Genomic DNA, 25,785 nt, shown 5'->3' with positions numbered 1-25,785 from the left:
CAACACTCCCAACATATTTTATTGTCATCAATTCTGTATCATTCACCCGCTAAGACATTAATCAGTTATGCACATATAAGACATAGTTGCTGTAAATTTTTAGTTCAAGAAAATGAATTGCGAATGAAGTGCAATATGGTTGATGTTTGCAGATAATACATTATTGATTAAAAATAGAGAATAGTAATATCCAGTGATCTTTGGAATGCTTGCTAAATGAAGGAAAAAGGTGTAGTGTATGTAATTGGAATAATAATGGTTTTTGTAAGTTATCATCTCTGAATATGTATCCATTAATTTACATTTAAAGCGTGAATGTGGTAGTGAAATTTGTCTCCACATGTGTGTGTATGCGTATACTCGTGTTCGTCATCGTAAAAGAAACATTCATTAACGTATAATATAACTTCAAATAGTGTTTATTTGTCTTTTCCTGAAAACTTAATCTACATATCAGGAACGAAAGTGAACCCTGAAGTCGTGTGGGGACAAGGTCCCAAATTATATACATTTCAGACTGCCAAAGACCTCCCTCTCCTTCCCCTCCTTTCGTTTCGTCTCCGACCATAGCTTCTTGAGGGTCTTCTTCTGCTGGGCGGGTCTATTACTTGGTAGGTCTGGCCCCCTTGACTTCCTCCCCTTCACCCCACCATAATATTGCTGTCTTCATTATGAATTGTTTGTAGGTTTTACTCTCGGCTTTGTATACCCGAAAGGATGGTTGAGATTACACATGCAAAACAAGTTAGCCTACTAAGGCTCTCTCTCTCTCTCTCTCTCTCTCTCTCTCTCTCTCTCTCTCTCTCTCTCTCTCTCTCTCTCTCTCTCTCTCTCTCTCTTACTAATTTGCTATCATTGTTATTGTTCTTCAATATCAGTCAAACGTGTCCATGAAACTTTTTCCCTAGGGTTAAACTTGTATGCAATTATTATACAATTAATGTCATGGCTCTTTTCACGATTGAACTGATCTCATCATGCATAACGACCACCAGTGAGATAACGTCACACACCTTGTATGTCTGGCATGCTACGACCCTCTTTATTACTTGCCGGAACCATGTTTCTATATAAGATCAAGGAAGGGTACCTGAATCGCAGTGAATATCAGCTGACAGTCTTGGGTACCAGCTGTCTCATCAATGGGTATTTAAACAGTGTCCAAAGATAATGAACTGTCATGAAAAAAGATGAAAATAGCTCTGCCTAACGTTTGTGTCATTTTATTTTTTCCTCTTTACATGGTTGATTGCAACAAACGTCCTTCTAGTTCTTTCAACTACACAGGTGGTTCTCTTCTGTGTCACCAGAAGTTGAGCCGAATTATATTTGGAAATTGAAATTGGTTGTATTATCTAACATCCATTAATGGAATTCCTTTATGACAGATGTCATTGCCTTGGATCATGTTAAGGAAGGGATCATTGGCTAGGAAGTCTTTACACGGCTCATTCCATAAAACGTTGTAAAATCGTAATAGTAACATCTGCTTACTCTGCCTCTAAAATATCCTGGAATAGCATTTTTTACTCGGAAAAGCTTATAAATTGATCATATTAATTCGTAGTATAAAGCTGTAAATGGAAGTAATCAAATGAGGGGCATTTTCTGTAGTGAAGGTTATTTCTGAGCTCTTCAACTAAATACACAAAAATCGGACGGTAATATTATCTTGAGAGACTTGTATATTAAAAAAAATTCTCCTCAAGCCTATGAACAAATTAATATTGGGATTATCATCTCTGCCTACCTGTAACAATAATTAAAGCAATTCCATTTACTAATTGATTTGTAAAATTTAATAGCGGTTGAGGAGAATATATACCGTTGTAGGTTTCTATAGAGAGTAGGAACGAAATGGCAATACCTTATTTAAAAATATAAAAATACTGTTTTTAAAGTATATATTGAACATTCAAAACCCTTTGACGATTTTGATTTTATGATTTTCTATTAATAAGCAATACATTTCAAACTTAATTTAATTTTTACATAGTTACAGGTGGACTCTGAATTCGATATTGCAATTTTAAGAATTATTCACACTTAATATGAGGTTACTCATAGATATAAATGAATGTTTGATGTACACAAATTACTGTGGCATGTTGACCACATTTCAGCTGGCTAATTTTGATAGCAGGTGGTCCGCCTTTCAAAGGCTAATATTCTGCAGGGGGATATGAATATTTATGAGACCATGTCATTATTATGCTTGTCAGCTAAGAAAGGGCAGAATATCCTGTGATTGAGTCTTTCATTCAACATTAAAGCTCTTATTTTAGTGGTACGAAAAGTAAAAATACAACTGCATTTCCGATTATCACTTTCGGGTTTGTCCGACAATATTTCCTCGCGTATTATATAACTTTATTAGACTAAATCGTGTTCTTTTGGCGTATACTATTACTAGAAACAGAATTTGCAACGAAATATCACCTACAAAGCAATCTTCTCTATGTACAGTAGGATACCATACCATTCAACAGGTAATAGATACGTCTGAATGTGTCACGAGGCAAAACTCATAGATCATGGTAAAATATTTCAATTATTTGTTTCCTTAATCCCGTAAAATCTCCAGAGCGACTAAATGCTCTTTATTTGATCTATTACAAGATTACTAAATCATAAAGGGGAGCTTTTCACTTAAGCCCTGACAAGCCAAGTCTGACCCTGAGGAAGTCTGAAAATAGTAACATCAGTCCTTCCTCTTCTGGTCAGCCAAGTCGTTCTCTCAATCGACATTCCGCGCAGTTTACGTCATGTTTAGAGAAAATGTTTAGTGAAACGTTGCTTAGACATATCTTGATACCGGGTTTATTTTCTTTTCGTCTCTTTTTTTTTTTTTTTTTTGTTTCCGCGTCTTTTCTTTGCCCTGGTCATCGAGAACTAGCGAGATTTAACCAATTTGCCTTTATCTGACGTAGTTTGAAAATATTCAGATTTGGAAATTGTTGAAGATAGCATATTGTACAATACACACACACGCACATACACTCATATATATATATATATATATATATATATATATATATATATATATATATATATATATATATATATATATATATATATATATGTATATATATATATATATATATATATATATATGTATACTATTATTATTATTATTATTATTATTATTATTATTATTATTATTAGCCAACCCACGACCCTAGTCGAAAAAGCGGAATGCTACAAGCCCAAGGGCTCCAACAGGGACAATATTCCAGTAAGGCAAAGAAATACATGAATCATATGAAAAGTAATGAATAAGAATATAAAAGATCTTTAAGATCAGTAACAACGTTAATATGCCATATATAAACTAGGAAAAGAGATTTATGTCAGCCTGTTCAACATAAAAAACATTCGCTTGCAAGTTTGAACTTCTGAAGTTCCCCGATTCAACTGACATATTAGAAAATCTGGTCACAGCTGGAATAAAACTTCTCGAATACTGTAAAATGTAGAATCTCTCTCTCTCTCTCTCTCTCTCTCTCTCTCTCTCTCTCTCTCTCTCTCTCTCTCTATATATATATATATATATATATATATATATATATATATATATATATATATATATATACACACACATATATATATATATGTATATATATATATATATATATATATATATATATATATATATATATATATATATATATTCATATAAGCCATCGATGTCTCATAATATCAAATTATCTCTGCTTTGATTAGAAACCCAAGGGGGAATTAGTTTTATGATAATAACTTTTAGTAGACCAAGGATTCGAACCCGGACCAAGTCGAAACAGACGTTCCAGTACCTCTTACCACTCGGCCACTGTAACTTAAGTTTTGACTTGGGCCGGGATCGAATACTTGGCCGACTAGAAGCTATTATCATAAAGGTAATATTCCCCCCTTGGGTTTCTGTTTCCGAGTTAGAGCGAATTCAATATTGAGAGGTATTTATGGCTTAAATGAATAGATGAAAATCACGGGTAAATGTGATAAATGATCATATATATATATATATATATATATATATATATATATATATATATATATATATATATATGTATATATATATATATGTATATATGTATATATATATGTATATATATACATATATATATATATGTATATATATATATATATATATATATATATATATATATATATATATATATATATATATATATATATGTATGTATGTGGTTTCGACCTGGCCTTTCATTAGAAGGGGCTAGCGTTCGATCCCAAGTATGAGGTAGAAATTTATTTCTATTTGAACACGATGTTGTGTTGATATTTATCATATATATATATATATATATATATATATATATATATATATATATATATATATATATATATATATATATATAGTGTATATGTGTGTGTGTGTGTTTGTACATACTAAGAGTACTTGCGATTGTGTGATACATTAAATTACGCGTGATGTTTCTTCATATCAATTTTTTCCTAATCCCTCTCATCATCTTCTAATTGTATTGATATTTGTAGAGAAAGTTAGTTAGCAATAATGTCAACATTAGAATCCTGCAGATATAAAGTATTCTGGAATGCAGTGAGATACTCTCATGTATTCTATACCGAATGGATTTCTTTTATTCTAAGAAAAAATCAGAGAATAGCCAAGCGTGTATTTACGAGTGCGAGTTAACATTAAGGCACCATTTGTTTGGACAAGATCTCTAGTTCAACTAACGAGTTTTCTAGGTACAGTACTTTCGTTTCTGTAAAATGAGTATTTTTATTTCTATTTTAGATTGCTAATATATATTGCTTAGTGTTATTCTCATGGGAGTACACGGGGATCATAGTTTATAGTATTTTTATTTTCTCTTTAAACTTTAGTGCATTTTTTTTAGTTACAGTGGAACTGACTGAATATTTCCGTAATTCAATTAAAGTTTATTATTATTATTTTTTTTTTTTGGGGGGGGGGAGTTTGCACAACGTAATTTTGTGCGAGTAGAAACCTTCGCGTAAGATATAAAATCAATGGATTCGGTCATACTACTTAGATAATTAAAGCTGTATCATACATTTTTTTATACAGATTTAGCTTTGTTACACACCATCTTGGTACAAGTAATAATCTAAAGTGCTAAGTCCCATAAGACATTCTTAGATTTATTGAATAATAATAATAATAATAATAATAATAATAATAATAATAATAATTATTATTACTATTATTATTATTATTTTTATTATTATTATTATTATTATTATTATTATTATTATTATTATTATTATTATTATTATTATTATATGATTCAGTTGGGTTCATGTTGTCGTATTCAGCCAAAAAGTAAATAATTCATTATTTTTATAGATTACTCTCACACTACAATGAAATAATCAATGAGAAGCTGTTTCGTGTGTGTGTTTGAGAGAGAGAGAGAGAGAGAGAGAGAGAGAGAGAGAGAGAGAGAGAGAGAGAGAGAGAGAGAGAGAGAGAGAGAGAGAGAGAGAGAGAGCATTAAGATGAAGCTGCGGTTGGGTCACATAAGTATGCATATGAAACTGCAATCTACAGATCCACGTCACGTCCTCGGTATGGTGCCAATTTTAGAGTGGTTTGCCATTCTCTTATCTCCTATATATAACAGGTGTTAGTTTGAGAATCCACTTTACACCTCCGTCCATTTTCAGCGTTGAGATAGTTCTGGTTCCTTTATGGGTGATTTCTATTGTTTCATTTGGTTTTATGGACATTTTTGCTATTTGTTTATTTTTCATGATTTTATTCGGATTTTGATTATCTGGTTCTTCTTTTGTAATGATTTACAAAAGTCGGCAAGTCAACAATTGAAATGTTTATAAGGTTCTGAAAGAAGCTAACTATTTATGCGAGATGTTAAATCAAATGTCAAAGTTATCTATAGGAAAGTATACTTCACTGACAAAGTTATCTATAGGAAATTATACTACCACCCTTTTTTTTTTTTTTTTTTTTTTTTTTTTTTTTTTTTTTTACAATTGGGCAATCAAGCCCGAGAAGCTGAATAGTATACACGTTAAGTATTACATCATGCTGTCCGTCAATATGTTAAAACGACAAGAGATCTGTTATTTGGAGTGTTTTAAACGAAAGGATTTATTTAACTAGTTTAGGAATTTGGTAACAGTTATCCCACTTTCCTTTATTTTAATTTGTTGAATATCAGTCACCGGTTGAAGCATGTGTCGCTGAAATAACTGAAGTTACCTCAGCTGGTAAGTATAGGATTGCCAAGGAGGAAGGAATGGCGCCGCCTGCACTTGGCATTTCGAAGACCAGCTGTGGAGGGCATGTCTGACCTTGATTTAGCCCTTTTGAGTCAAGGGGATACTTATGGCCTGTCCTTTTGATGGTTCTGAGTTGGACAACATTGCTGTACGTTAACAACTACATTGTTGCCTTAGTGGTGGCCATGCTAATGCTGTTCGTGCAGTTCCTAGTCAAGGTTTTAATGCAACTGTGATTTTGAATGTCCAGCCAATGATTATCCCAAATCATTTACTTGAAATGGTTTCGAAATATGCTGATTACGGATTTAAGGGGAATTTTTTTTTCTTGGATCTTGTAACTGGTAGATACGAATTCCAAGCCATATTTTGTTATACTATAGCAGTGATTCTTAAACTGGGGGGTGCCAGGAGGTTTCAAGGGGGGCGCAAGTAGTTAAAATAGTAACAATGAAAATAAAAATGTAGTAATTATGATGGCTTTTGTTTTACAATACTACTTAAATATGGATAAATCAATTACTAAGGAGGATGTGTAATATTTTTTTATGTAGTCATGATCCATGAATGATTGTATTAAGAGTAAAAATTATGTTTATTTTTGCAGTAATTTGTATTTTTTCCAGTATTTTCTATCAGTGTAATAACTGTAATCTGTATAATACTAAAACAGTTTGAAAAAAGATTATTATAAAATATTGTTTCATCATAATATATTTATTTTACCCATTTTCTATGGACAATGTTTATTTTATTGAAATAATAGTTTCTACTTTGGCAGAAATTTCAAGGGTGGGAGGGGGGGCATAGGATCTATGCTTAATGCAGAAGGGGGGCGCAAGGCAAAAAAGTTTAAGAACCACTGTACTATAGGAATGCAAACTCAGGCAAGCACTCACCGGTCTGTGTATGTGGACAGGAACTGTTTACTTATAAATTATAGAAATTACCCATCAATCTCCCTTTTGATTTATGTTAGCATCACATTTGCTAATTTTTTCTTCGTCTTCTGTATCAAATGAATCCTCTTACTCCCTATAATCCATTTCTTTTAGCGATGCAGATTTGCACCGACTCGCAGCGGTGCCGTTTTAGCTCGGAAAAGTTTCCTGATCGCTGATTGGTTGGACGAGATAATTCTAACCAATCAGCGATCAGGAAACTTTTCCGAGCTAAAAGGGTACCGCCGCGAGTCGGTGCAAATATGCATCGCTAAAAGAAATGGACTATAGTCTAAAATATTATGTTGTATTTCTGGTATTTTTCTGTCTGTTATTGAAGTCAATTTTTGGGGAGTTTCGTGTGGCACAGATTGCTCCCTTCCTTTATTTTCCAACGACATTATTCACTTATGTAATTCCAATTAATGATATTATCATCTGTAATAGAAAAATTCATATTTATCCCTGCAATTTTGACCTTTTTCAATAGGAGGGAAAAGATCTTGGAAGATGTTATATTGACTTGGCAGTTCAACTAAGGGTTTGAGATTGGTCCACTAGTTTTTGGGTACCTATAAACAGATTTTGGTCTGATATATCTCAAAATTGTGAGCTTTCGGACTCTGGCCTATGGCCGAACTTAATCATTATCAGCAAAAAAAAAAAATAAATAAATAAAAAAAAAAATAACGGGAAAACTGTTGTCCTGATGTCACAACTTATGGATTGGCTCCTAGGATCAGTGACTAATTTATCAAATTGATGAAGACCTTATCGTTACCAAAGTTCAGTTTAATTATAGTTTTTCTTGACTCAATTCTCCTTTCCCCCCAAAAAATCCATTGTTTTATATTTTATTTTTTTACACGTACAATTCATTGGGAAAACCCAACAAGAATCTCACAATAGCTTATATATCCGGAAGGCCGTAACTTTGTTAATTAAAAATGTCCATGCTCTCCCTTTCGCAAGATCGTTTTATCACAACTCTATATTGCTATGAGAATTGTACTTTTGCCAGATTCTAAATATATTTGTGACTTATGATGAGTTACAGCTGGGAAGATTTAGGGTTTACTACCTTGTGGGGTGTATACTGTGCCCCATTTTTATGATAACTAAAAAAACATGAACTCGTCGTATTAGTCATGAAGCTGAAGCATTTCCTCCCTTTATGCAAATCTTATTTTCTTCGTGATTTGTATCTCTTCGGATATTTATAGACGTCGTAACTCCTTCCTCCTTCTATTGGACCTTTGCATTCAACACCTGATTAGGATTTAACATGAATCTTTGTTATTTCTGTTTTGTTGTTCATCTACGTAAACAAACACACTGCGTTGAGTATTTGTTGGAATACTTGTTTCCACTTTAGGGCATCGTGTGTTGATTTCCTGTTGAAGAAGTTTGCATATAGGGTTATCTCGTTTTAAATCAGACGTCACATGACTGATATTAATCAGTTTTTCTGATAACATAATTCTTTTCATAAATTTTCTATTCCACCTTTTTCTCGCAATATCAAGCTTTCCTAAATCTTATATTATTTGTCTCTGCAAATCCTCTTTATTTTCTTCCAAATATCTTAACATTTTCTCTTGAGCCTCTGCTACCCCTCTTTCCCTCTCCTATGCTTCCCGGCACCGTTGGCGGGGAACCAGATACCCCAAGTGCCAAATATTCCCTGTTGGGCCCATGCCACCCCTTAGATGCCCACACAGATCACGAAAACTGCAATAAGTTTTAAATTATCTGAATTTTCCTTTGACACTAAGTCAAGCTATTTTTTCCAGCTTTATGATACGTTTTTATCTCTTTTAATTATATTGGTCTGTAAATATTATCATTCTGGCTTTGAATTTGAGTAGTTCGAGGATCCCCGGAGAGGTCTACTGACTAACTGTTGGCTATCGTCTCTGGCGGTCCCTTCAGCCCTGCCAGAAGCATTACAGTCTCAGCGACCGTAGAAGGAAGAGCGACTCTGCTGTTAAACAACAGCGTCTTCTGACGACAAATTCGTGTTGGGCTTTATAGACGTCGAAGGAAGCCAGCGAAAAAATCATAATTTTTACATACCTCTTGGACCTTATTTATCTACGGTAATAACGGATTACATTTGGAGATCGTCATCACTACAGCTGTTGTTTATTTCAAAAAATATTATGAAGAACAAGAAAGTAACGCTCAAGACCGGGGAGAAACGACCCTTATGACAAATATCATTCGAGCGAGGAATGCCTACCAATGGCACACTTAGAAACGAGGAGGAGAATAATGAAAGGTTACTTTTTATGATGTGCTCCCTCGCAAACAGCTACAATACAGCCTTCTAGAGTAGGGTGATCATCACCCTTTTTGCTATTCCTGTAGCAGTTTGTGTTTGCAAGCTCGTGGATCAAGTGCCATTCGATCATGGATAGCCGGCGATATCCCAGCTTACGACTGTGTGAAAATGGCTCAAGAAAAATCTTCGCTTTGGGATAACACTTGTAAATTTAACAGCTGATCCATATTTACTGGACCTTTGGATATGACAACTTAGCAGCGATTAATGAAGACGGATTGAAGTGCTTTGTTTTTAAATTGTGCCACACACACTTACATATATATATATATATATATATATATATATATATATATATATATATATATATATATATATATATATATATATATATATATATATACTGTATATATATATATATATATATATATATATATATATATATATATATATATATATATATATAGTGGGAAAGTTCCCTTATTATTGAAATATCGGTGATAAATAATGGAACTTAGTTTTGACGAATATTGTGGAATAGATATGTCAAAAGTGTTAAATTATAGATAACATTTGGACTACAAAATCAACAGAATTGTATACCGAAATTTTAGATAATTTAACTAAATGCATTTATGCTATGGTTTTGGTTTTCTAGTGTGCAAGAAAATCAGACACATGAAGATGTAATTGGTTTCTAATATGAGGCACTCATCTGAGCTCCTTATAACTGGTTTTAAGAAGCCAATAATGTTGAAACGTGATGCCATCCCTAGGGCCAGGGGAATGGCGGTGTATATTAGGACCGAGTACCCTGCTTCTCATAAGTCCTGCTATCAATGTGGATGTCATGAGATTCAGGTAATAAAAGTTTGTGGCAGGCATAACAACTTTTATTTATGTTCGATCTACCGGAATCCAGACATGGATGATTCTATCTTCGATTGTCTTCTTACCATTATGGCTAAGATACAAGAAGATGATAGAAAGGCTTCTTTTGTCTTTGTTGGTGATTTTAATGCTCACCATAGGGAGTGGTTAAGTTCTATCTCTCCTACCGATCGCCATGGCTTAAGAGCTTTAGACTTTGCCTCTGAATCAGGCTGTGAGCAAATCATAAATGAAGCTACTCACAGGTCTGGTAATTGCTTGGACCTTGTATACACTGACTCCCCTGGCGTTATAACTGGTAAGGTTGGTTCTCCAGTCGGGACATCTGATCATGCCTTGATTTCATTATTAGTGAAGACTAAGCAGCCTGTCCCTGATATATCATATTCTTGTAAAATTTATATGAAATCCCAAGCAGACTGGAATGGGATTTTACATGATCTTTTGTTCTTGAATTGGTCACAATTATATAATAGTGTAGATCCTGTTGTCCCTTTTAATGAGAATTTAGTCAACATAATTGATAGGCGTATCCCTTCTCGTGTGCTAAGGTACCGAGTGAAGGACAAACCGTGGTTCAATGATGATTGTAGACGTGCTTTTTTGGAGAAGCAGGAGGCCTATCAACTTTGGAAGGGTAACAGATCAGATTTGACCTGGAACAACTATACTCAGCTTCGAGCTTTTGCTCAGAGAGTTTATGCCTCAACTGAAAAGGAGTACAATTTAACCATAAAAGAAACCCTTTCTGGTACAACTCAGGAACATAAATGGTGGTCTACCCTTAAATCTGCACTCTTTGGTGTAGATGCAACAGTTCCTCCTTTACTTAAACCAGATGGCTCAGTCACTCACTGTCCAAAAGAAAAGGCAACCCTTTTGGCTGATGTTTTTGACAGTAAACAGAGTAATGAAAAACTTGAACTTCCTCATTCCTGTTTTCCTGAGGCTAAACTAACTAGTTTAGCTTTTCGATCTCGTGAGATTAAAGCTCTGTTGATGGACCTTGATGCTTATGGAGGTGTAGACCCAAATGGTATTTTTCCTTTGTTTTTTATAAAGACAGCAGATTTCTTAGCTCCAAAGTTATCTGTTATTTTGCGCAAGTTAGCAAGAAGAGGAGCTTTTAGCACTAGTTGGAGAATTGGTAATGTTACTCCTCTATGTAAATGTGTTTGTGGTAGCTCAAATCCCACTGATTACCGCCCAATTTCCATAACTCCCATATTATCTAAAGTTTTTGAACGTCTTCTGGCAAAACGTCTTAATAGGTTTGCTGAAGGTAATCATCTCTTCCCTAGTTTGCAATTTGGTTTTCGTAAAGGCCTTGGAGCATGTGATGCCCTTCTTACAATCTCCAATGCTGTACAGAAATCCCTTGATTGTGGTCGGGAAGTTCGTATGATTGGCCTTGATTTTAGTGCTGCCTTTGACCGTGTTAATCATGAGGCCCTTGTTTTCAAACTGAAACAGTTGGGAGTGGGTGAGTCGTTTCTTAGCATTATTATTGATTTTTTAAGTAATAGATCTCAAAGAGTTGTTGTTGATGGGCACCATAGTGATTATAGGAATGTGATATCCGGTGTTCCACAGGGTAGTGTTCTTGGCCCATTACTTTTCATACTATATACACATGACATGTGGTTTGGCCTAGAAAACAAGCTTGTTGCATATGCAGATGATGCTACTCTCTTTGCATCAATTCCATCCCCTGAATGTAGATCTAGGGTTGGTGAATCCCTTAATAGAGATTTAGCTAGAATTAGTGCATGGTGCAAATTATGGGGTATGAAGTTGAATCCTAACAAAACTCAAAGTATGATTGTAAGTAGGTCAAGGACGGTGGTTCCTCAACATCCGGATCTCAGTATTGATAATGTTTCTTTAAATATGTATGACTCTTTCAAAATTTTAGGTGTGATTCTCGACAGTAAATTTACTTTTGAGAAACATATAAGGTCTGTGTCTTCTTCAATTTCACAAAAAATAGGCTTATTGAGAAAGTCTTTCAAGATTTTCGGTGATCAATCTATTCTGAAGAAGTGTTTTAATTCTTTCATTCTACCTTGTTTTGAGTATTGTTCTCCTGTCTGGTGTTCAGCTGCTGATTCTCATCTTAATTTGTTGGACAGAAACTTACGGTCTATTAAATTTCTTATTCCTGATCTAGATATTAATCTCTGGCACCGTCGTTCAATTAGTTCATTATGTATGTTGCATAAGATTTTTCACAACTCTGACCATCCTTTACATTCAGATCTCCCTGGACAATTCTATCCTGTTCGTAATACTAGGCAGGCAGTTAATTCTAATAGCCAGGCCTTCTCCATCACGAGGCTCAATACTACGCAGTACTCTAGAAGTTTTATTCCAGCTGTGACCAAGTTGTGGAATGATCTTCCTAATCGGGTGGTTGAATCAGTAGAACTTCAAAAGTTCAAAGTTGGAGCAAATGCTTTTTTGTTGACCAGGCGGACATAGTCTTTTTATAGTTTATTTATGACATATTTGTTTTTGATGTTGTTGATAGTTTATTATATGACATGTCTGTTTTGACGTTGTTTCTTATTTTAGAATGATTTATTGTTAATTTGTTCTCTTCATTTATTTATTTCCTTATTTCCTTTCCTCACTGGGCTATTTTTCCCTGTTGGAGCCCCTGGGCTTATAGCATCTTGCTTTTCCAACTAGGGTTGTAGCTTGGATAGTAATAATAATAATAATAATAATAATATCTTTCATGGTATATAAGTACACAAATGCAAATTATAAAAAGAACCACTATAATTACCATGTAAACATTCGAATACAAACAGGGAGATCTGTTATAATTAACTTTATCCTTTTAAACACTGCGTCTAAAGACTCGTCCTGTTTTTTTTTTTTTTTTTTTTTTTTTTTTTTTTTTTTTTTTTTTTTTTTTTTTTTTTTCAGTCCCATTTCCTGTCTTCGAAGTAATGCTACAGAAAAGCATCCGGAAGTTAGAAAGCATATAATCCAACAATTTCTTTTAATGCCATTTTGAAAGTTATTTTTGCTCTCATTATCTTAATTTTTATTACGAATGTCTTCAAGTTATCTTCTTTTGTCCTTTTTATTGACTTCATTTTATTTGTGCCTTTTATCATTATGAGTATCAATATCCATTTTATTTTATCTCCCTTATTTAAGAGTTAGCCATTCAATTTATACTTCTCTGCCTCCCAGTTTTTCTTTGCCATGAAATTATGCGTTTTTCTTTGCCATGAAATTATGTTAAATTCCTTTATCTTTGTCATGTTCAATTTATCTGATTTTTATCTTTTCTGGATTATGTCCATTTCTTATCCCTTACGATTATCTTGTCTATATTCATCGATTGATTTGTATTTCATACTCTCCTGTCTACTCCCATCATTTCAGAGGCACCATTAATATTATATTCATATTTCAGATAAAGGGTTCTTTAAAGAATGTCCATTGATTTAAGCGTAAGTGTAGGAAACGTCGCCGCCTCGCTATTTTCGGGCAACGAGTCTAACCCAGTTCACTGCTCGATAAATTTCACAGGTAAAATTGTGACCTTTCTGTCCCTCCTGACTCATCAGCAGCTATGGTCTGTGCTCCACTGGTCTTACCTTGAGTAGAAAGAGGCCTTGAGCGTCAATCCTTTGCGTATATGGTCGGCCTCTAGGACATGTGCGACAGCTCAGTGACTTGTCCTTAGCTTCTGCACTCATGGGTGACCTTCAAACCTTTTAGATAATATTGGAAGAGAGATTTTCATTATTTTATTCGTTTTTTTTTCTTTTAATGAAAGGCTCGTTTTTTTTTTTTCATTTTATCACTGATGAAAGGCGGCAAATGCTGACGTATACAGACTAGGATCTCTCTCTCTCTCTCTCCCCTCTCTCTCTCTCTCTCTCCCTCTCTCTCTCTCTCTCATACGCATCATCGTTTTTGTATTATATCAAACCTTTTCCTGTTATGTCCTCTTATCTCTCGTTTCCAATATATAGCTTTCTGATAACTTCAACTCCCTAATTAACAAGAGATAAGTCCGAAACCATCTGGATTATTTTAAACAGTTTCGTATCATGATAAAGTTGGACAATCCATTTGCAATGTTTTTCTTCTTGATATGGCCGAGCGGGCAGTCAGCCAAAGAGACAATCTTTGCTCAGCTTTCATTTCCAGCTTTGACAGACAGGCAAAGTGGATTATGTTTTCCTAGGATATGAATGAAATTAGTTGGACAAACATTCATGTTCATTCTAATACGTGGTATTCAGACAGGAAATACTCCGGAGCCTTTTGTTTTTCAGTCAAGACATTAGCAGACAGAATCATCCTCGTTTAAGACTTGATCGATGAAGGCATTTCTGGTTGAAAAACTAATTTGTCATGATACCAGGGTTTGAAAATAGAAATCGTCAAACTAATCATTGGCCGACAGACGCACTATTAAGCCCATCGAGAGAGAGAGAGAGAGAGAGAGAGAGAGAGAGAGAGAGAGAGAGAGAGAGAGAGAGAGAGAGAGAGAGCTGTATTTGGCACTGCATCCTAGAGTCGAGCTATGGTGCCAGAGTGCCGCAGCCTTGCGAAGGCTGTCTACAATACGCGTCTGGTCTTTTGATTTCACTTAGCGCTTTTTCTGTAGATTTAGAATTATATCTGCAGTCAAAATTTTATTTTATATTTTTATATTTGAAATTTATCTTCTTCTCGTAACTGAAGTATCGTTTTTTTTTTTTTTTTTTTTTTTGTGTTATTGAAAAGTTGTTAAGTGATCCGTTGTTAGAAAGGATCACGCTTCTGTAAAAGTAATAACGTTGAGCTGGATATATATATATATATATATATATATATATATATATATATATATATATATATATATATATATATATATATATATATATATAGAGAGAGAGAGAGAGAGAGAGAGAGAGAGAGAGAGAGAGAGAGAGAGAGAGAGAGAGAGAGAGAGAGAGAGAGAGAGAGTCTACTGTTGCTTTTAATGAACTGTTGCTTCATTTCCCTTGTTCTTAGAGAGATGCATTACAGTGATGAACATTATCGTAATTCCTATTTTTGTTGCAGAGATACACACTGATGTAGCCTAATTCAAATTTTTCTATACATTGTCGTCGTTAAAAGTGGTCATTTGAATGACCTTTTAGCAGTTGGCTGTGTACGTGAATATCCTCAATACCTTTGACATTTACCCTTCTTCGTAAACAAAAGCAGCATAGGTGGATCTGTCACATCACCTCTCGAAATATCTCGCCCAGTAGGCAGTCGACGTCCGGAGGAGCTTAGGTCTTTGTCCGAGTAAATATCCTTTGATTATTGGCTTAAATGCATTGTTAGTTCAAGTATTTCCCACCAGAGTCAGTCTGTCTTTGTTTTGGCTGAGTAACTTTTCTGATTGTTTTGTCAATTTTGGATGTTTGCCTTTAAATCTTCCTTGATGTTTTAATATTTCCATTATTTTCTATGCAGCAAAGGTTTTGTTTGCAGCTATTCCTGACTGGTGAATGCCAGACTGGGGTTCGACTCCTGCTTAAACTCGTTAGTTTCTTTGGTTGCTGCAACCTCACCATCCTTGTGAGCTAAGGATGGGGTCTTTTGGGTCTATCTTCTGAGTCATTAGCAGCCATTACCTGGCCCTCCTTGGTCCTAGTTTGGGTGGAGAGGGGCTGGGGCGCTCATCATAGGTATATATGGTCAGTCTCGAAAGGGCAATGTCACTGTCCCTTACCCCTGCCATTCATGAGCGGCCTTTAAACCTTTAACTAAAGCTCTGAAAGTGATAATTACCACATGAGATTAATCATCAACGAGGAAAAGACTTCCAGGACACCACCAACTTTATTTCCTTTTCACGTAAACACCAACGTGAAGAATTGACTGGGTGTTTTGTCTCCTTTCAGTAAGCTCGAACAAAAAAGGAAATTAGAAGCAAAGGAAGTGTTCTTCCTCGTATACTTTCTTGAGATTTAATTGATGTTCGGAACACCTGCTGATCTTGTTACCCGAGTTGTTAAGGTGTCTTGTGAGGCAGATGGATGCGTGTGAGTGGATTCAGGGTCGCCCTTTGCTAGTTACCTTGCTAGAGAGAAAAGAAAAGGAAGATGCCCAAACGCCTGATAGAATTACTTTGAGAGAGAGAGAGAGAGAGAGAGAGAGAGAGAGAGAGAGAGAGAGAGAGAGAGAGAGAGAGAGAGAGAGAGAGAGAGAGAGAGAGATGTACATTAGAAGGGTTTATTTTTTATTCCATATTAATTTATGGTTGGTTTGAAAAGTTAATTACACACCAGACAATGTACTTGTAAACAGAATTGTCCCTCATATTCATGCTTACATGCATATAGTTTATGTGGGAATGAGATACTGAATTATAGATATAAACATAAGCACTTCTTGAAGTAGGTCCTACATATGAGTAGGCACGTATCGGTGCGTCTAAATCCATGTAAGTTTTGTTGTGTGCACATGGAATCTTGGCTTGGACACCTCACTCGGCAGCTACGGCCGCACAAAATTAGTTTCCATCTCGACCATGTGGTCACTTTCCGTCTTATTTTTAAGTGGCATTTTAACGTCAGATTTTCTCGAAACTATGACGTCCGGAGGGGATAGGGTCTTGCATCGATAATACTAATTGAGGTGATTCCTAATACCGGATACGACAATAAGTTTCAGTTTCCTTAAGAAGTTTTTAAACATTTTATTTAAATATAATTACGATGTATATATATATATATATATATATATATATATATATATATATATATATATATATATATATATATATATATATATATATATACAGTATATATATATATATATATATATATATATATATATATATATATATATATATATATATATACAGTATATATATATATATATATATATATATATATATATATATATATATACAGTATATATATATATATATATATATATATATATATATATATATATATATATATATATATATATATATATATATATATATATATATATATATATATATAATCAATGTGGGTATTTTTTTGGTTAAATAAATTAATTTCAACCTCATTTAACATTTTCTTTCATCAGGCTAATCATTACTTTTATTTTCACTACTGTTCTCATTATTTTCTTCACTGATGTAATAAAAATGAAGCTCTTGATCAAATTCTTGCCTACAAAACTTTTTCTTCAAAAGTGGAAACTATATTTTCCCTTGAAAATTAAATCGGAAGCTAGCATGACTTTTAACTTTATTAGATATCTAACCCAAGATTTTTCTGTTTGCTGAATTTTGAAAAAAAAAAAAAAAAAAGATTATGAACCTTGTTTCGCTTGAAATTCCTAAAAGGGTTCTTTAATCTTCAAAATTCCCTTGGAAGTTTTCAGTAAGGAAGTAGCTTTGTCATTTCGCTGTAAACTGCTTTCTGTCTCTCTCTCTCTCTCTCTCTCTCTCTCTCTCTCTCTCTCTCTCTCTCTCTCTCTCTCTCTCTCTCTCTCTACTTTTAGCAGTTTGGCGTAAAATATCGCCCATTTTCCTCGGGTGGAAATTGGCGCCTTCTCTCAGAGCCAGGAAGTAGATGAAGGCACCTGTTTGTTTTCCTTAACGTCGCATCAAACACTAAGTTTGGACTCATGATATTTTGAGCAGGTCATATGATTAGAAACCCCCCACCCCCCATCAACCTACACCTGTCCCCTTAAATCTCCAGGTCCCTCATTTCTCTCAGCCGTCTATCCTTCTCTAACCTTTTTCGTTCTTTATTTGTTTATATTATGTTTCTCTCGTGTTGTCGATCATTATTGAAGAATTGTTTTTCTTTATCCTGATTTGTAATATTTTGAATCTTGTATTAAAAACCTTTGTAATGGGAATCGTTTTGTTACATCTTTGTCTTTAAGGAAGTAATGAGTTGACTTGCAAAAGATAATTGTTTGTTTCAAAGAAATAATAGCTTGTATGGAACCTAACCAAAGGGTTTAAAAAAAAAGCGCATGATTATGGAAGGATGTGAAGTATTTTATGAAAAACTCCAGTGGAAATCATCTGATTCATCAGTGATTTAAAGCTTGTGTTGTCTTATATATTGTATTAATTTGTTCTTGCTATGAGGAGTAACAATGTATACATGTCGTAAAGATTTGAATTTCTTCCGAGTTGTTTACAATTTTCAGTTATTTTGTTATGCTTTTACAGGATAAAAAGGAACTTACAGATATGCATTTAATGAAAGTGGAAATGTAGTGATATATTTTTTATACGTGTGAATATTCGATTGTACAGTATATTTCAAATTTTGGGACCAATATTTTTTTTTAAGAATTCTTTAATTTCGATATGTGGAATAGAATAAGTACAGACAATCAGGAGAAAATTTTATAAATCATGACAGTGTAAATGTTGACCAACAAGCAGATTTATAACCTCGACATTGCCCTTAATTCTCCTTCTGGAAGCCGTTAAGGAGAATTAATGGGCTTTCTGCACTGAGGTGTCATAATGTGGTACCCGTGCAACTGCCCGGACTGTGAAACTGTGGAAACCAACAATCTCAAAAACTATCATTGGTTAAATGAAAACATGGGTTCCATCGTTCCGACCATTCATGGATTCTTACCCATAGCCAATGTTCCTATGGGTAATATGGGTTACCCGGGCCCTGTGGGATTGCAGAAATCCGCCACATTTGGGTATATGCCCAAGAGCAACTGCTGCTCGATGGAAGACCACTGCCATCACCTAGCACCTCGGATCTTCGATCACCAGCAACAGCAGCACCTGATTAACGGACGCCTCGCTATATCGGACGGAAAGGTTGTGAACGACGTCGAGGTGGAAGATGAGGTGGACCTTATGAAAGCAAAGCTGAAGATCAGCGATGGCGCGTCGACAGGTGTCTTCGGCAGCAAGGAGGCGCCTGATGATGTCAATCTGGCTGAGGAGAATTTCAAGAAATTTCGAGACTACAGTGATGAGTCCCTAACCCCCGACAGCACTCTGCCGGCTGTCATTCGCAGAAGGAACAGGAACAGGCGGAAGAAATTGGCTGTTAGTAATCGACAAAAGTTTGTCATTGTTGGAGGTTTCGATGGGGTCTGCTGTAATAAGATTTTTTTTGGTGTACATTACTTGTAAATTTGAATGATTGAGTCGACATATGTTATAGCATATGTGTGAATCCTTTCTGTACCAAGATTTTTTTGTTTCCTTTAACAAAATTTTTTTGTAATATTGTTACATTAGTCGCAAAATGTATTTTATAATAATAAGTATATTCAGTAAATGTTTGTAAGTTATAACGTTTGACTGAGCGAAAGAGAATTTTGAGTCTTGAGTCGAGATGTTTGATACTTGCCCAAGCACAATATCCTTTTTGATGGTCTTATTCCTTTTCAAAAGCATTAAATACATCATAACACGGTGTTTACCCTTTAAAATTATGATTTTTTAGAAATCTGATTCTAGCAAACATCTTTGTCTAGGAAATAGTTACGTAACAGTTATCTATGATTATCTCTTAGGGTGATAATTATTTACCCATTGTTTCTTTTTCTTTATTTATGATATAATTTTAATGTTTTGTTTTTATAGTTCCAGTGGTTTATTAATATAAACACAGAACAAATTTAAACTTCGGCTATTACTTCACTGTAGATTGACTTACAAAAAATAATCATATTGTATTTACGAAAGATATTCTATGAGTTCTTTCTTACAAAGGCATAAAATCCCCACAATTTGACATTTCAGTTTTGTTTGAGCTTTAAGTCATAGTTCAGATCGCTCCTTCATATTTCCAGGTTCATATTAAATCATCTCATCAGTTTTCAATATTATTTGCTACTGGCATTGGTTTGTGTAATGCACTGTTACTTTATTCTATGTGGCATTTGTTGGTTTTCAGATTATTATATTTCTTTTTTTATTTGTCCTGATCTCTCTCTCTCTCTCTCTCTCTCTCTCTCTCTCTCTCTCTCTCTCTCTCTCTCTCTCTCTCTCTCTCTCTCTCTCTATCCATCAATGGCTGCCTGTTTGTTTGTTACTGCATTTTGATTTCTGTGTTGTGCTCATTGTGTACCCTTTCCTTTGTAACTGGGCTTTTTAGTTTTCCTACAGTTTTTTTTTTTTTTTATGCCACATGCATGTATAGTTTACACAGCTAGAATCAGTTCTTCCATTTGGTAGACTGGGAAGCTTGTAGCTTATAAAAATAGGATTCAGGTTGATGGTTAGATGGTTATGGTATGTTTTTTAGATTTAAAAAGTAGTTTGTTTCTTTGTGGCTGACATGCCTTGTCTCACAGACGTCGATGGTGGAGGGCACGCCAGGGTCACTTCCGTGGGATGCAGAAGCCCCAAAACCTGCCACCAGAAATCGATCTCAGAGTGTATCAGATGATCAGTGGGCACAGATGATGGCAGCCCAAGTGAGCGGTGGGAACACAGAACTCAGTGGTCCGACATGCCCTCCTGGGCACACTCCTGCCGATATGTCAGCCTTCGCTGGAGCCACTACCCGTAGGAGCTTCAACACGATGGGGGGAGGGACTCGTAGTGTTAGCAGTCTTGGTCGCGGCATGGTGTCCTCAGCTTCTGTGTGTGATCTCAACACCTTGGCTCAGCAGCAGACACAGCACGGCTTTAATAATTCACATGGGGTGTGTTAGAGTACTTCAGATGCACCTATAGTAAACCTTTCCCTTAGATGCCCTAGTAAACTGTATGTGTTATACTGTTTATTTTTATCTAACTTGTCGAAACAACTTTACTTGGAATCATGTCTAATCTGTAATGTTTCTTTCATTTGCAGGCCAATAGTTTCCAGCAGCTGAATATGATGGGGTACAACAATGGGATGATGTGGGGTGCTCCCTGTGATTTGTGTCAAGGACCAGGTATGTATCCAGGTCATCCCACTGCTGGTGGCATGAAACGCACGGCATCCAACCTGTCTATGAACCTCTCCTCTGTCGGTAGTGATGTATCTGGTTATCCATGGGGACCACCACCTCCGCATATGCATCATCATGTGCCACCTATGTACCTAGGGTATTACCCGGGATACCACCCTCACATGGGGCCACCACCGATGGGTTCTGGAATGGGCCTCAATATGTCCATACCTGACTCCATGCACACATTTGGGAAAGTTCCATCCTCACCTGCCCCCTCACTTCGTTCCTCTTCTCACCGTTCACACAAGTCCTCAAAATCAAGATCTTTCAGTGCTGCTGACACAAGTGGGCGCAGCAGCAGAGCACGTAAACTGAAGCGCTCTGAAGAAAGTGCAGAGAGTCGGTCTTCTTCTGTTACTGATGATGATGAGATTGAGGAGCGGGAAAGTAAATCTGGCCATCATTCTAGCAGCATAGCTTGGCAGTGTGATCACTGTACTTTTATTAACTCGGGAGGAGCACGCACTTGCGGTATGTGTTCCAAAACAGTTGGTACCAGTGGTCGGAACAGCAGCAGAAGAGGAAGTGAGCGAAGGCGCTCAGAGAGACGGCGAGACAGACGAACAGATCATGAAGATGATGAACGAGATGTATCTGACTACGATAACGATGGTGGTGTGGTGAAGAGTAATTTATCTTTTAATATTAAAGACAGTAAACGTGATACTCGCACTAAAGTTTCAGGATCAAGCAAGAGTAAGAGCAAAAAGAAATCACGGCGGCGAAGTAGCTCTGCATCTGATTCAGAATCAGGTAGTGAGGGAGAAGATGAGAGGTTGGAGCGACACATGAAGGACCTCAGACTTTCCTCTTCTTCTTCCCGAAGGCGGGGTAGCGACTATGAAGGGATCAACCATAAGGACAAAGACAGAGACAGGGAAAGAAATTCTCGCAAGAAAGAAGGTAAACTAAGATGGAAAGACTGAACCTAAATTGTGTGATATGTGTGCAATATGGAACAATGATCTTTAAAAAGACTGAAATATATTCTGTGTATCACAGTATTCTTAACTTTTCACAAATATCGCATATATATCTTGTGACTATATATGTAGTGATTTTGTTTATTAATTTATATATGCAGCTTTGTGTTCATTTTAAATTGTCAGAAAGTTTTTTTGCTAAATAAATTTAACAGCTTAAATGTGGTTTTGATTTAAAGTGTTACCTAAAGTTATAATTCCTGTGTTATTGCAGGAAGTAGTGGCCGTTTCAAGAACTGGGGCAGAAGTCATTCCGAGAGGTCAAGAACTCCAGGACGACAAACACCAAGACCTGCTAGTCCTGTTGATGATATTGAATCTGGAGAACTTAGTCCAGAATCTAGTCCACCAGATAATGGCCAAGGCCAGATCCCTAATAATAATAAAAATGAGCTCAATGGCTCACCCAATGAAACAGTCGTTGATGGGGATGCTTCAGAAGGAACAATGAAAAATGATGGGAAATCAAGATCAGGAAGCAGAGATAGAAGATATGAAATAAAAAAAGAAAGAGCCCCAACTCCTCCTCCAAGCCCAGTGGAGGAAAATGTCCAAGAAACAAATCCAGAGAAGGCCTTAATTCCAGAGGTAATGAATGGTAACAAATCTAGGTCTTGTAGTCCTAGACTTCAAGTCCCCAAAGGTAGATCCCCAGCTCGCTCTGCTCGAAATTCCAAAGGGGATGTTGATGAACCAAGTTTTGCTAATACATTAGATGACATTACAACAATTGGTACAAATGAAGTGGCAGACCAGGACTTTAGTCAATATATTGATGAACATCTTCAAAGTTCATCTGAGCATCCACAGTTAGAAGAACCTCATGAGGATGTACCAGTCTTTAACTATATCAGACCTGAGACTCCTGAGGAAGAAGTTATAGAGGAAGCAAAGACTGTAGCAGATGTACCTAATCCAGTTGCAACAGTAAACAAGAATATCGATGCCCAAGAAAAGGAAATTGTCAGTAAAGACACAGGGCAGACAGAGCAGAAACCTGAGGTCATTCCTTACTCAGTATATGAACCCCGTTATGAACCCATTGAAGAACCAGCACAGCCTGAAGCATCTCCATCAGGGGATTCAGGTCAGGCTGGAATACAGATTCAAGTTCAAAGTCAAAGTGCAAAAGAAGAGGCAGAGGATAACAATGAAATTGGCACTTTGGAAAGATTTTTGAAGGCACACGAAGGAAAGCAAGGCTCTCCCATGGTACTCAGGAATATTGATGTGGCAAGAGCTTCATCAGGGTCCTCCTTAGGACACAGCTCACCCCCGGAACGAGACCGTCAGTACACTCCTCTTAGTTGTTCCTCTTCTGACGCCCAGTTTTATTCTCCCCCTGACTCTCCAGACTTATCTTTGAGTGAACAGCTGAAGGATGTTCCTGCAACCAGCCAGACACAAGCATTCACACTTAATCAGGATGGAAGACCAACCAACATTAGTCAGGTGAATGACATGATGTTACTCTTTAGCGAGTTTTCATATTTTAATTACACAATTACACACTTTTTTCATTATTACAGTATTTACAACTTGATACAAATAACAGGCATTGTTGAAGAAACGAAAGAAAAGGGCTATGCTTCATGGATATTATAAAAAGAAAAACTTTTATTAATGTTTATATGGTGGCCATTACGACACAGCCTTTATCTTGATGGCTCAGAAGACGAGTTTTCCTAGTTTTCTGTAATCTGGCCAGTGTCTATAGAATAAAAGAATTTAATTTTGATAGTAGCCAAGGTATTAGAAATACCGTAATGACAAACTTTAAGTAAGTACTTGATAAGCAATAACGAAAGGAAACGAAAGACGTAAGGATAATTAGTAAGTATTGATAAAACTAATGGGAAGATTTTCTTTAGTAATATTGAGCGTATAAGATTGAAAAACTTAAATTCTTTCAGAGCGATACATTTTGAGAAAGGTTTGAAAACAATTGATCTAGAGATTAGAGAATCAAAATAGCGTTAAACGTTTAACATGATTAATAAGAAATTCGGTTAGAATTATTATGAATGTAGTTATAAAGAATTTTCCTAACAATAAATTGCTGAATTGAGTTACATTGAAACATTTAATAAAAAAATTATAAAAATGGAAAAGGAATACTAATAGAAGCAGACTTATCAGTGTAAGACTTTAAATTTCATAAAGCAATCTTTAGTCAGTTTGACAGAGTACATTTGAGGTAAGTATAAGACACCACAAAAGGTAAGCTATTTTTAAGTTGCCTGACTATCTGGGCCCTTCAAGGGAGGTGATCAAAGCTCACCAGGTAGTGATAGAAATATAGTAGGGTTGGGGAGGGCAAGAAAATATGTTGATAGAGAAGAGGGGAAACAGAATCTGTGGAACAATATACAATTAATGGATGTAAGGGATGAGATTTGCTAGGAGGAAGAAGGGTTTGATAGAAGAAAGAGTAAAGTCTTAAGATGTGATGGAAAAAAAAAGAGGAAATAGTATATAATATTGAAGATTGGGGTAAGAGGAAATGAAATCGAGAAGGGTAGAGAATATTTTTAGGTGGACAAGAGGGAAAGCAAAGAGAAGGAAAGACAGCTTTAGAAAATGAAGGATGATTAAGAAATTGAATGTTTTTTTTTAAAGGGAGGAAGAAAATGTGGATAAAACAATAAACAAAAAGGCGAAAAGATGGTCATAAAAGATTCAAATAAAGTGAAATATGTCGAAAAACTAAAGATGCTGTTAGCGGAGGTAGAATGGTTTATGTAATACAGTAGTTGGTTAAGAGGAATAATTTAATGACAAGTGATATCTCGTGAGCAAAATAGGCAGCTGAAAAGCATGATGAATAATTCAGATAATGAACCAGGTTAGGTTGGTTATGTACTTATGTCTAAAGAGTTAGACAGAGAAAAAAAAATGAAATGCATATGAACAAAACCAGAAATAATTTAATAGATGTCATTGGTTTGGGAAATAAGAAAGATGGTAGATAGGCAAGCCTACAGTATGAAGTTTTAATATGCATACTATATCTGTTCCTAATTCTAGGTCCATCCATTTGTTGGTTTCTACCTTTTTATTTCTTTTCCTGCCTGGCATTTGGAGGATTTTTAATGTCTCTAAACTAGATTTCCACTTTATTCAGACTGCTCTTACTAGGGTCTTACAAGTCTGTTACTGTTCAAGCGTATAATGAGCCTTTATTGTTCGTCATTTAGCATTCTTTCGTTGCATGGGATTTCACGGAAATTAGGCGTTGATGAGGATCCAAATGTTGGTCATTATATTCTTAGTTTTGGCTGATATATCTGCCTCTATTTACTTCATTTAGCTGTTGTCGTTACCGTCTTTATCTCTTGTAGTTTCCATTTAAAGCTTCAATACCTGATACTGCTTCCTCTTGTGTGTGTATCATGTTGTGGAGACGAGACTAGTTAGGACTCTTGCATTTGCATTTGTCCTATGATTTTATACACACACACATACACACACATTTTATATA

General features: G+C 35.5%; 1 protein-coding gene across 1 annotated transcript in view; it reads left to right on the top strand.

Annotated features, from left to right (window-relative positions):
- LUBEL (Linear Ubiquitin E3 ligase) overlaps positions 1-25,785 on the top strand; it is a 198,492-nt gene that overhangs the window by 93,820 nt on the left and 78,887 nt on the right. The window contains exons 11-13 of the mRNA XM_068364388.1: positions 20,671-21,024; positions 21,177-22,224; positions 22,519-23,756. Coding sequence (XP_068220489.1) covers positions 20,671-21,024; positions 21,177-22,224; positions 22,519-23,756 — 2,640 coding nt within the window. The remainder of the gene's footprint in view (positions 1-20,670; positions 21,025-21,176; positions 22,225-22,518; positions 23,757-25,785) is intronic.

Source organism: Palaemon carinicauda, chromosome 41 (genome assembly GCF_036898095.1).
Source record: "Palaemon carinicauda isolate YSFRI2023 chromosome 41, ASM3689809v2, whole genome shotgun sequence".
Taxonomy (NCBI): Eukaryota; Metazoa; Arthropoda; class Malacostraca; order Decapoda; family Palaemonidae; genus Palaemon; species Palaemon carinicauda.
This window is presented reverse-complemented; position numbering and strand designations above follow the sequence as displayed.